General features: G+C 42.2%; 2 protein-coding genes across 2 annotated transcripts; one reads left to right on the top strand and one right to left on the bottom strand.

Annotated features, from left to right (window-relative positions):
* Nucleotides 1-407: 407 nt before the first annotated feature.
* On the top strand, nt 408-7,449 carry bckdha (branched chain keto acid dehydrogenase E1 subunit alpha). Its single transcript, XM_083886123.1, has 8 exons — nt 408-701; nt 2,301-2,477; nt 2,585-2,671; nt 2,785-2,893; nt 5,074-5,235; nt 5,998-6,204; nt 6,297-6,438; nt 6,555-7,449. Exons 1-8 carry the CDS (start codon nt 582-584, stop codon nt 6,895-6,897), a joined length of 1,347 nt encoding a protein of 448 aa, XP_083742249.1. The 5' UTR covers nt 408-581; the 3' UTR covers nt 6,898-7,449.
* Nucleotides 7,450-10,704: 3,255 nt separating this feature from the next.
* Nucleotides 10,705-11,961, bottom strand: b3gnt2l (UDP-GlcNAc:betaGal beta-1,3-N-acetylglucosaminyltransferase 2, like; the record flags this gene model as incomplete). The annotated part of the gene is made up of 1 exon (XM_083886406.1): nt 10,705-11,961. The coding sequence occupies one exon, from the start codon at nt 11,959-11,961 to the stop codon at nt 10,705-10,707; it is 1,257 nt and encodes a 418-aa protein (XP_083742532.1).
* Between the last annotated feature and the right edge of the window lie 305 nt (nt 11,962-12,266).

Below are 12,266 nucleotides of genomic sequence, written 5' to 3'. Positions count from 1 at the left end.
TCTCCAGTTCCATGTGTTCTCTGAATGTCTGGAGGGTGTCATCATCATTATTATTATTATTGTCATTATTGTTCATGAATAACTTCCTGGATACAAGTTTATCCGTTGAAACATTGGGCTAATGTGCTTCTATTTTGTAACTGGAGCTTTCTTTCCTGTTACACACTGTGTGCTATTTATGTGTATGGGGTTTGTCATTAAACCCAATATATTTGGCAAATGGCGAAATTATAGTAATTTTGACTAGTAAAAACGGAATTGAAAGTGCAGTTTTGTCAATTAAGAATGACGTCACAACTATAAATAATGAAAGACATAGTGTTGAGCGTGATTTCGTGGAATTATGTGTTTGGACCTTTATTTTGAAGTTCTAACCGGATGTCTTCACTGTAGTGAGCTGTGAAGTGCACTTGTGAATGAAGGTGTCTCGGTGTCTAAAACCGAAAAGTGACAGAACGGTCGTTGTCAGCTCATTTTGTCGCGTAATTGTGAGATTTAAGCGAAGAGTCTGACAGACACAAGTCTGACGAGCTTCGCAGAGAAGCGACCGATCAAAGGCATCGACTGTGCGGCCTGTGCAGATGGCGGCGGCAGTGAGCGGCATCCACAAAATGTACGGACTGTGTTTCCACGCTGTCCGTCAGACTGCAGGACTCAGGGCGGCGAGGCTGCTGCAGCAGCACCGAACCTTCAGAGTCAGCGTGAGTTTCACACGGAGAGGAAGCGGCTGTAGCTCTCCGGAGCTAACGTTAGCCGAGTAACGTGGAAGGTCGCTTTAGCTGCTGTGGATGTAGACGCTGAAGTCGGCTTCTGATTCGTTCGTCAATAAACACAGTCATAAGTAGCAGTGATATAGTTTGAAACAGTATTTTGGCGTCTTTAAGATTATTGTATCCATGTATTGAAACATATGAGTTACTATTGATCATGACGTGGTCGCTAAGAAGGACTTATTTGGAATTGTCCCATGTTTCCTTCACGTTTCCAATCAGAAGCCAACTTCAGCGTCGCGCAGAAGCTAACTGTGAGCTCATTAGCTTAGCTCTCAACACTCCAGCAAAATACGTGGATGTAATTTCGTTTGGATTGTGCTACTTAACTTATTTAAGCTTGAGTTTCAAAATAAATAATTTAATCGTGTTTGTTTAACGCTATAACGGACAGCGTGACCTTGCGCTTGCTGTTGTGACTCTTGTCAAGCTCAGCTAGCTATTTGGCTAAAGTCAGCTAGCTTCAACCCCATTGGTCAAGAAAGGGGCGTGAGCTCAAACTAAAGTTTTTACTTGAAGTTTTACTAAAACTATGTCATGTTCAAAACTAGGAACATTTGAAGTCATAACTGTATCTACATTAGAGCTGCAACTAATGTGGTTTTCAAACCAAAAATTATTATTTTACTACTTTGTTATAGTAGGAACAAATAAACCAGGAAAATATAAATGAATACTGTATTTTTAGTTTTGACTTGTCTGTTGCAAAGTTGAAAGGGTTTTTCTTTCTCAAGAAAAAGATACACCGCTAACCTCAGGTTACTTCCTGTTGTGCTGCATAAATAATAACCGTTTGTGGCAGGAACTGTGACCACATTTGTATTAGCACTGTAAGGTGGCATTGCATTAGTATATTGACTGCTATTGAACAGTACTTTGCGAGTGTGGATTTGTGCGTTTTGTGCTGCATGTGGCTCAGCATGTGATAACCTTGTATACGTGTGCGTATAAAAAGATATATCTGATTAGATAGAGAGAATTAACAGCCTCTGAAACCTTATTGTACCGCCACATTGAACAGCCAATATATCTATAATAGATTCTCCTGAATAGCAACACTATTGAGGTTCGAATTATATCAATGTTTCTCTGTATTTAAAGGTGCATTATGTAATAAATCTAAAGCAACTGGCCATAAAATCCTCCTAATATGTCACAGAGACTCAGGGATAATGTTCATATAACAAACTGAACTCACCAACAACAACAGTACAAAATATTTTGCAGACTGCAAATTATGTTTGTGTTTTGGCATGTGGCGCCACCTACCGCCGTCTACCAATCATTGCAGTCAGTAGAGTCTCAGCTGCCGAGCAACCACGGGTTGCCGGTTACGTCAGAAAACGAAACCTAAAACACCTTGGTATTTTGAATTTGAATGTAGTAACCGTTTTTGGCCACATTCTTACATCTGGCACCTCTAACAGAGACGTTTAACATTTATCAGACATCGATTGTCCTGATTTCTAAACCTTAACATCGGACATAGGATAAGCCTAATCAGTTAATTGTTTTTATCCCACCTGTCAGGCGGTGCACCAGCAGGAACCCTTTGACTCAACGCTGGAAAAGCCTCAGTTTCCTGGAGCGTCAGCTGAGTTTGTGGATGAGCTTGACTTCATCCAGCCCAATGTCATCTCCGGGATCCCGATTTACCGGGTGATGGACAGACAGGGAAATATCATAAACCCCTCTCAAGACCCTCAGGTACAACCACCCTGCCTTTTCAACTGAGTGTTAGTAATCACACTTAAGCATCAACTGCGGTTCATAGTGGTTTTATCTATTTATTATTTTGTTTCTTCTTCCCTCAGCTCCCTAAAGAAACAGTTCTGAACTTTTATCAGAAGATGACGATGCTGAACACAATGGACCGCATTCTGTACGAGTCTCAGAGACAGGTATGTGTGTTTTGTTTTGTCTCGTCTCTTGCACTTCCTTGATATAAACCAGAGAAAAACCACAAAGACTACAAAAACAGAACAAAACAAGTGTTGGCCCGTCTCTGCTCCAGGGTCGAATCTCCTTCTACATGACCAACTATGGTGAGGAAGGGACACACATTGGAAGTGCTGCTGCTCTTGACCAGAACGACCTCGTCTTTGGTCAATACAGAGAAGCTGGTAAGGATCAATCCACTCAAGTATTTAGATAATTTTATCTAACTATATTTTAAACTTGTAATGCAATGATTTGTCCTAATCTAGTGCAGATATTCAGTTTCTGCCACAAACTGGAATTTGAACATTGATGGCTTCTTCGTGTGTTGTTTAAAGGTCACACAGAGTGCTCCTGTTTCACATAAATGTTAGTTATGGAGGTCTACTTACATATATTAACTTGTTTCTATGGTCAAAAACCTCCTAGTTGCTGTAAACGAGCCGATTGAAATCCTCTTTTCTGACGCTGTTCGTCAGCCGCGATGTTTCAGAGTGAACTTTCACCCCCAGAAGACAGAGTCTTGTGATTGGCCAGTACTATTCAGCACACCAGCTCTCAGAAGCGCAGCTCCCCCCTCTGGAACGGTGGATGCACTGCTACTCATTATCAAAACATTGTTTTAACAGTGTTTAAAAATAGCTTCTTCACGACTCCCCGCCACAGTCCCTTTTATGACTTTGACCCGGAGTCAGACCCAGAGTCAGAAGACACTGTCGCTCGTGAAACACCTCCACAACAGACGTTATTCTTCTTCTGCGGTTCAATGTACACAACCTGATGTGCCCGGAGCAGGACGATCTGCTGTTCAGGAGAACCGCTGTTTACGTAACTATTACGAGATCCCATTGAGCCCCAAAATTGCAATAAACACATCGTTCTCAGCAGTGGCTGAACTGTTTGTTTCGAACCTTCAGGGCTTCATAAACTCAGGTAATGATGCTGATACACACCAAAAAAACAGCGTTAATAGGAACTTCCGGTCGAGTTCCGCTTAAAGATCTCCGCGGTAACTCCCCCGTTATTTCCCTTAAACGAGTCGAAACTCAACGTTTGATTAACGGCTTGCGGGGATGTTCACATCCGGAAGGGATGAGTTTAATCTCATGCACTTTGTTGCAGTAGTGACGCGTAGTCTGAAGAAATCGCTCAGCAGTTTCGCAACAGCATGTCATCGCTGTTGGGATGAAACCGCAAACGTGTTCGGCGATCGGTTTCATCAGTTGTCATCGATACGCTGATATCCGTGTGCAGCAGGAAGTGGAGAGACACTCTCTGTGTGTTCCTGCTACAAAGGAATGTGCTGACAAATCTACGGACGTTATGTACGTTAATCTGAATGGGATTTCCCATCTCATTTGTCACGATCATTGTGACATTCAAGTCAGACAATGGTCGGTTTCATCTCTGTTGACTGACGAACAATGCCTCATTCAGTCAGCGACAGCACCAGTGAGTCACTCTGTCAGACAAAAAGTAAACAAGTAATTCAGGACTGACTCAATGTATAGCTGTTTAATGATAATTGTAAGGAACTTTGGGAATATTTTTTTAACCTATATATTGTGTCTCGGTTATATACAGCATTTTCAATAATTAAAACATTTTTATGAACTAAATATTTACTACATGAAACAAGTTTGGCATAAAAAAATGTGATAAATATGCCCCAAAAAAGTTTTTAAAAAACATGTGATGTTTTATTGTCCCTTTCTCATTGCTTGTCCTTGCACTTTCTAATTAAGACTAAGATGCAGACACTTTCCCAGGATAGGCTTTTCTAAAAAGGTGTAAAAATATATTTTATATACTATTGTGGCGGCATTTCTAAAAAAGGTGTAAAAATATATTTTATATACTATTGTGGCATTTCTAAAAAAGGTGTAAAAATATATTTTATATACTATTGTGGCATTTCTCAAAGGGTAACATTCTTCTTTTGTTTGTCAGAATTAAACTGAGTCTAACCACGTAACGCCCACGTAAACCGTGAGCACAAGCAAAGCAAACTTTGCTTTCAGTGTGAGCACAAACGCTTAATGTGAAATATGCTCTTAGATAGAGATAAGGGGCAGACAGACATGATCGCTCTTTGTGCTCTCTCTTCACGATCACTGAAGCAGATCCTCTTCTAACCTGCTCGTCCACATACTGACGAGTCTCTAAAGATGACAATAAAAACGGAATTCTTTTTCCTCTTTGAATTGCGGCCAAAGTCTGGACAAAGAATTCACGTGTCTTTGAAATGACTCGGCACAAATCAAAGTCTGGGATCTCGATATTGGACAGAAAGTTTGGTTATCGTCCCGTCCCGAGCAACTAAGCGTTTTGTGTTGTTGTGCCCCCCCCCCCCCCCCCCCCGCAGGAGTGTTGATGTACCGTGGGTTCCCCCTGGATATGTTCATGGCTCAGTGCTACGCCAACGCCGATGACTTGGGGAAGGGTCGGCAGATGCCCGTCCACTACGGCTCCAAAGACCTGAACTTTGTCACCATCTCGTCTCCTCTGGCCACTCAGATTCCTCAGGGTGAGCCGAGCTGTACACGTGTGGCGTTAAAGGGATAGTTCGGCTTTTTGGACATAAGACCTTTTTTCCAACTCAGCCGGTGTGATGGAGACGTCTGGAGATGTTTTCAAGAAATTTCATTCAGTTCTTCTAGTTGATGAGTTTGCTGATGCTAAGGCTAACGCAAGTCAATGGTACCAGCTAGCATGGCATTAGAAACACACATACCGACTCCACAGTGCACCCGAGGCAAATCAATTGTAACGGCAGACTATCGATGTGCATATCTGTGTTGATAGAATAATATTTGAAACAAGACTATCGCATTCATTTTTGAGGGACTACTTCTCAGCAGCAGCGGAATCAGTCCGCCGCTGCCAAAGGCTAACAGGAAGTAAGACGCGCTGCTGCTGCTGCTGAGACATAAATCCTTCAAATTGCAAGGTTGGTTTTATTTCAAACATTCTATCAACACAGATATGTACGTCGATAGTCTTCCGTTACAATTTATTTGCCTGTGGGTGCACTGTGGAGTCGGTATGAGTGTTTTTAATGCCATGCTAGCTCGTACCATTGACTTGCGCTAGCCATAGCACCAGCGAACTAGAAGAACTGAATGAAATTTCTTGAAAACGTTTCTCGACGTCTCCATCACACCGGCTGAGTTGGGAAATAGGTCTTATGTCCAAAATTCCAAACTATCCCTTTAACTCCTCCCAAAAGCTACTCAGTAGCTTTTATGATGGTTTAATATTAACGGTCGGTTGTGTGTGTGTGTTTCAGCGGCCGGAGCTGCATACGCAATCAAGAGGGAAAACATGAACCGTGCCGTGATCTGTTATTTCGGAGAGGGAGCGGCCAGTGAAGGAGACGCACACGCCGGCTTTAACTTCTCCGCCACCCTCGAGTGCCCGTTGATATTCTTCTGTCGTAACAACGGCTACGCCATCTCCACCCCCACCAACGAGCAGTACAGAGGAGACGGCATCGGTAAGAAGGCGTCGTCGCGTTTCCTGTAGAATCTCTGATTTCGGAAAACCCCCACGCCGCTGCTCACTTTCTTTCTTTCTCTCGCCAAAAAGCTGCTCGCGGTCCGGGTTACGGCATGATGTCCATCCGCGTCGACGGCAACGACGTGTTCGCCGTGTACAACGCCACAAAGGAGGCGCGGCGCCGGGCCGTGGCGGAGAACCAGCCCTTCCTCATTGAAGCAATGACCTACAGGTTAGTTATGAAATAGTTTTGTGGTTATTGAAGCTGCAGGAGGAAGGGTTGCTGGGAAAAAATAGAATGGGAAACGTTGATTGAAGAAGGATATTTCTTTCGGTTTTCTTCTCCAGAATCGGCCACCACAGCACGAGCGACGACAGCTCGGCTTACCGCTCGGTGGACGAGGTGAACTACTGGGACAAGCAGGACCATCCCATCTCCCGGCTCAGACACTACATGTCGGCCCGCGGCTGGTGGAGCGAAGACGACGAGAGGACCTGGAGGAAGAAGTCGCGCAAGATGGTGATGGAGGCGTTCGAGAGGGCCGAGAAGCGCCTGAAGCCAAACCCGGAGCTGATGTTCACGGACGTGTACCAGGAGATGACGCCCGGCCTGGAGAAGCAGAGACAGTCCATGTGGAAGCACGTGCAGCAGTACAAAGAGCACTACCCGGTTGACCTGTATGACAAATAATGGCCCGGATTGCGATTGTGGGGAAGGGTTGTTGTTGTTGTTGGGTGTTTTGCTATGTGGTGAAATAATAAGACGAGGAAAAAGATGTCGCACACCTTTTTAATAATGACTGTTGTTTTGATAGAAGCTGACATTTTCTTTCTGCAGACTGTGCTTCCTGAAAAATATTGTACTTCATACCTCTGGGACTTGGTGCCTTTTCGGGTTGTTAGATTTCCTATTTTCTATACATCCTAAATCATACTTTTATCTCTGCTGCAGTGTTGACGACATTATACAGAGACAACTAACCACACAAGTCGAGCAATAACCGGGTGAGATTCACACGTGTCGTATACGCTCCTTACCCTGTACTCTTCTTCTTCCCTAGTATATATATATGGTATTGACCAGGTTTCCTTGTGTAGCTCTGAGGTGACTGATCTGAACTTAACCTGTTTTAACGGTTTCAAGCGCACAGATTTTCGATTGGGGTTCGTATCACAGACGACACTAAATCTCAGAGCTGCACAGCCACGCGGCTCCTGTTACATGTTTGGTGTTTGTGGAAAATAAACCTATGGAAACTAAAAGTTTTTTTGTTTAGTTTGTTTTGATTTCAAACTTAATTTTGTATGCACCTGATGATCATCGCTCACAAAGGTTTTTGTTTTAAGGGCAAGATTCAGAAAGAATTCAGATCTCTTTATTCATGGTATGGCCCTGTTTAGTTTATTAGTAGTAGTTATTGTTGTTTTCAATTGTTACAACAAACTGGAAATATCAAATTCCAGTTGTGCACCAATCACTATATGTTAAAAAATGCATCTTAAAAGATAAATTAAAAAACACAAAACAATTTCATGCTAAAGCAGAGGCAAAACTATTATTAAACATAGTTGCTTTTATTGTGGATTGAATATACAGTGCTTCAAAAGAATTAGTAGACCACCTGTCATAAAAACAAGAAAACAAATATTTTAGAACTGTTTCTGTTATTTATTTGGCAAATAACAAACTGAATTTGCCGTATTGTACCCAAATTTGAGCCGGCTCACTGAGAATTTAGTCAAGCATAACATTTAACCACTAAAACTAACTTTTCTGTTCAGGAATGCAAGTAAATAACTATAATTTATCAGGGGGTTTTTTGTAAAGCAGTACATTTGAAAATGCATGGATAACAATAATACTTATATTTTAGCATTGAAAACATAATTTCAGTCAGTGTATTATAATATTTTGTAAGCTAAGTTAGCTAGCATTGGTAACTAGCTAATGCTGTTGGTTTAGAAGCTGTGGTTCTGGGTGATGGTATGGAACACATTTGTTAAGCAGTATATTTCTTCACAAAATTTATGGGGACACACTTTTTCAATGATGATAACCTCCCGTGTTCCAAATTTACAATATCAGCAGTGATGTGTTCGTAATGTAGTGTATTAACATATACTATTTTGATCATTACCAATGCTAAGTTAGCTAGCATTGGTAACTAGCTAATGCTGTTCAGTTCAGGAAAGCTGTGGCTCAGGGTGGTTGTGTTGTAAATTTGTTAAGCACTATTTTTTTTTTACAGGGATTCACGTTTTCAAAGATAATAACCTCCCGTGTTCCAAATGTACAATATCTGTAGTGATGTGTGCGTCATGTAGTGACTCATTTACAGCCATATCTGTCTCATCTTTTCTAATCTAAGCATTTTGAAGTGGTTTGAATAGATTTTTGGTAAATGAATTGCACATTCTTTCATGAATGTTATTTAAAACATATACTAAATCATAACTAAATGTTTGGGGGAGCCCAAAAGAAATGCAATATCTATATAACATCCACTCATTCTTACTCCACACCCTTTGACCTTAAAAATATTTTATAAATGTACATTCGCAAAAGAAATTGTAACACCGGATCACCTCCACGATGCAGTTTCTACACAGAAAAATACACTTTTGTTCCCGTTTTTGGAAGGAAATCATTGTCGGATCATAAACTCATAAACATTTTTGTACGTTTTTTTATTTTTTTTATTTCTTTATTATTTTTTTTTTAAAGAAAAGACAAGCCAACTTCCTTAAATTGAAGCAACTTTTAGAACAAAACAAAAAAACATTGCAAAATAATATTTACAAAGGATAATTGCAAGAGAGGTAGCACTGTATTAATGAATGAATTCATTCATCAACTTATGAATTCATTCATTTATTTATTCATTAATTCATTAAAGGTGCCATATGTAAGAATGTGGCCAAAAACGGTTACTACATTCAAATTCAAAATACCAAGGTATTTTAGGTTTCGTTTTCTGAAGTAACTGGCAACCCGTGGTTGCTCGGTAGATGAGACGCTACTGACTGCAATGATTGGTAGACAGCGGTAGGTGGCGCCACATGCCAAAACATGATTTCAAAACATAAACATGATTTGCAGTCTGCAAAATTTTTTATTTAATGCAAATATTTTGGCTGTACTGTTGTTGTTGGTGAGTTCAGTTTGTTATATGAACATTATTCCTGAGTCTCTGTGACATATTAGGAGGATTTTATGGCCAGTTGATTTGAGATTTATTACATAATGCACCTTTAATTCATTAATTAATGTGTTGTTTCTTTGTTTTCAAGCCACCGTACAATGAAAAGTATACAAATGTATTGCGAGTTGTTCATTACCGACTTCTTTTTTAAAGATCTTTCACACGTAGGTGGGATTGCATCCAAGTTTGCATCTAAAATACGTGCACAAATGACAAGAAAAGAGAGCAACGAAACACAAATCAACACAGTACACACACACACACGCAGGTAGCACAAATGATATAACACACAGTGCATTTGTTCAAAAAGGAGCAGCCATTTTATGAACATTGTTATTGTTGTTATTATTATCACTGATGCGATACAAATAAAAGCAATTATCTCATATTCTTAAATAGATAATTCAATACCATGTAAACATGAACAACACTATTAAAAGAACTATGGAATGCATCAGCATTGTTTATTTATTTATTTATTTATTTATTGCTTTTCATTTTAATTCTTTGACAGGTTTTTTTGGTGTGTGCTCTCAGCTACGTCGCGTCGTTTGCTTATCGGTTTAAGCTTCAAACGTGAACTTGAAACCTACATGAATCCGTGTGCGTCTTCACTCTTGTGATCACAACAACGGTGTTAAAGTTTGTTAAAGCGCAACTAATCAAATAATGAAGCTTCCTTGTTGATAGTAAAATCACTCAGTTCTTCCTCCATGACCTGTCTGACACAGTCACGGAACTGAAATACAGCCAAACGGGTTAGTGTCACTCTTATCGTGCTTTAATTAAAGTTGATATTGATTGATAAAACTCTCTCGTCTAAACTTATAACTTGATACAAAATGTTCTGTCCTTTCTCCTCTGTTCCCTATTTTTTCATTTCACCCCAACCTATCTAGGCAGATGGCCGCACATCTTTTGAGTTTTCTTCTTTTGTATCTCCACTGATGCCTGGTGTTTGCAGAACCACAGAATTTCAAAATAAAAGAGTCTGTGTTGACATGGAATTTTTTGGATGCAAAAAAACTGAACAAAAAATTTACATTAAGTGTCGGGGGCCACATTAAATGGACGGGAGGACCGCATGTGGCCTACGGGCCGCAGGTTTGATACCACTGGTTTAGGGGTTTAGTTCCACTTTAACACCTCAACAGTTGACAAACGATGCACCAAAAGTCTTGATGACACTCACCCGTTGTTTTTTTTTCATAACTCAAACTATTTCTCGCAATCGTAATTTCGTAACGTTCCGTAACGACCGCTTGCTAATGCTCCTGCTGCTCGCTGCGTCGTTTTCAACAAATCAACAGGGGATTGTGAATGCCCTTCCACAGCGTCTTCATCTCCCTTGGCAAGCGCTGGTGGATCAGAATGAGGTTCTTGTGCGCGCACAGGTTCTCGCGGTCTTGCTCCTTGATGTCAAAGGTGTGAAAGTCTTTGTTTCCCTCGGGAACGATTCCCAGAGCCTTCGCGCACATCCCGGTGTAGACGTCGTCGATGGGGAAGAAAGGAATCACCCTTGAAATAAAGTACAGCGGGCGCAGCAGCTCCCCAGAGAGCAGGAAGCCGCCGCCGCCCGCGTATGCAGGGTACGGGCCGTCGTAGTAGCTCATGGGAATGTAGTATTTGGTTTTGGGGTCTCTTATGGGACTCGCTGTGCTTATGATCTGTCCCATGTACAGGCGAGCCGCTTTCGAAGGCTTCAGAGACTGCAGGTACGCGACCAAAGCCGGGGTGTTGACAAACACGTCGTCGTCGCCGCTGAAGAGGAAGGAGACGCGAGGACAGTGCGTCTGCGTCCAGCGGAGGAACAGGTTCATTTTGAGTGTCAGGTTGAAGAAGGACTCTTGAAATTCCCACTGCAAGATGTCCCCGAAACGCAGCGCCTCGAAGGACAGCAGCGAGCTGAGGTCGGGCGCTTCCGACGAGGTTGTCCCCAGTAGGAACAGGAGCTTCACTGTCACTCCGCCGTCATATTCCCGCTCTTCTCCCCACGTCTCGCGCACCACTTGTCTCTGCACAAAGTGCCAAGGGGTCGACTTGATGGCCAACAGCAGGATGGTCTTGTTTTGTCCATCGCTTTCTTTGGGGGTGCACTTGGCAGCCGGGTTGGTGATGACTGGAAAGACCCTGCAGTTCATGAGCAACAAAAAGTCCTGGAATATGTCGGGGTATTTATTCAGGTCGTGCAGGTTGAGCTGCAGATACTCTCGATTTGCCTTGTTGCAGTCCAAGTTTTCTCGGAAAAGGCTTTTCCCATTGTCCATGCGTCTGAGACCCAAGTGCAGCATGCGGTTCCAGTACGCTTTATTGTCAGGTATTTGCTTCTTGAAGTCCTCTGACACATTGTAGGCATGCTTGGGCGGAGCTTGGGTGAAGCTCTTGGTCTCCACGGTGGGTTTCGTTTCCAAAGTGTTGTCCCGGACGTCGCGGGTGACGTATCTCTGTTCAGTCCGGTAACTGGAGGACGTTTCCAGGTGAAGACTGGCGTAAAAGATCAGCAATAAAGTGATAAGGATGGCCATCAGCGTGGCCATACGAATACGCCACATTGCCCGAAGCTCGGCGAGCCGAGTTGTGTGTGTGTGTGGTGTGCCGTTCCAAGGAGGGATTGTGTTTCAGGGAGGACGATGTCGGCGCGGTGTTTTCGTCTTCGGGTTACACGGCCAGCAGGTGACACAACCTCTGAACCTGCAAACAGGGAAGAAAAGAAAAAAAACATAAGAGGCTTAACAGGAAACTTGTTATAAATGTTTGATGAGCTTCAGTCAGAACAACAAGGCTGCAGTGGTAGAGACCTTCTTTGATATAGTAGAGATTCTTCGATGGTCCCCTGGCACTGCAGCATTGCATTGTC

Source organism: Microchirus variegatus, assembly GCF_963457635.1.
Source record: "Microchirus variegatus genome assembly, chromosome: 3".
Taxonomy (NCBI): domain Eukaryota; kingdom Metazoa; phylum Chordata; class Actinopteri; order Pleuronectiformes; family Soleidae; genus Microchirus; species Microchirus variegatus.
This window is presented reverse-complemented; position numbering and strand designations above follow the sequence as displayed.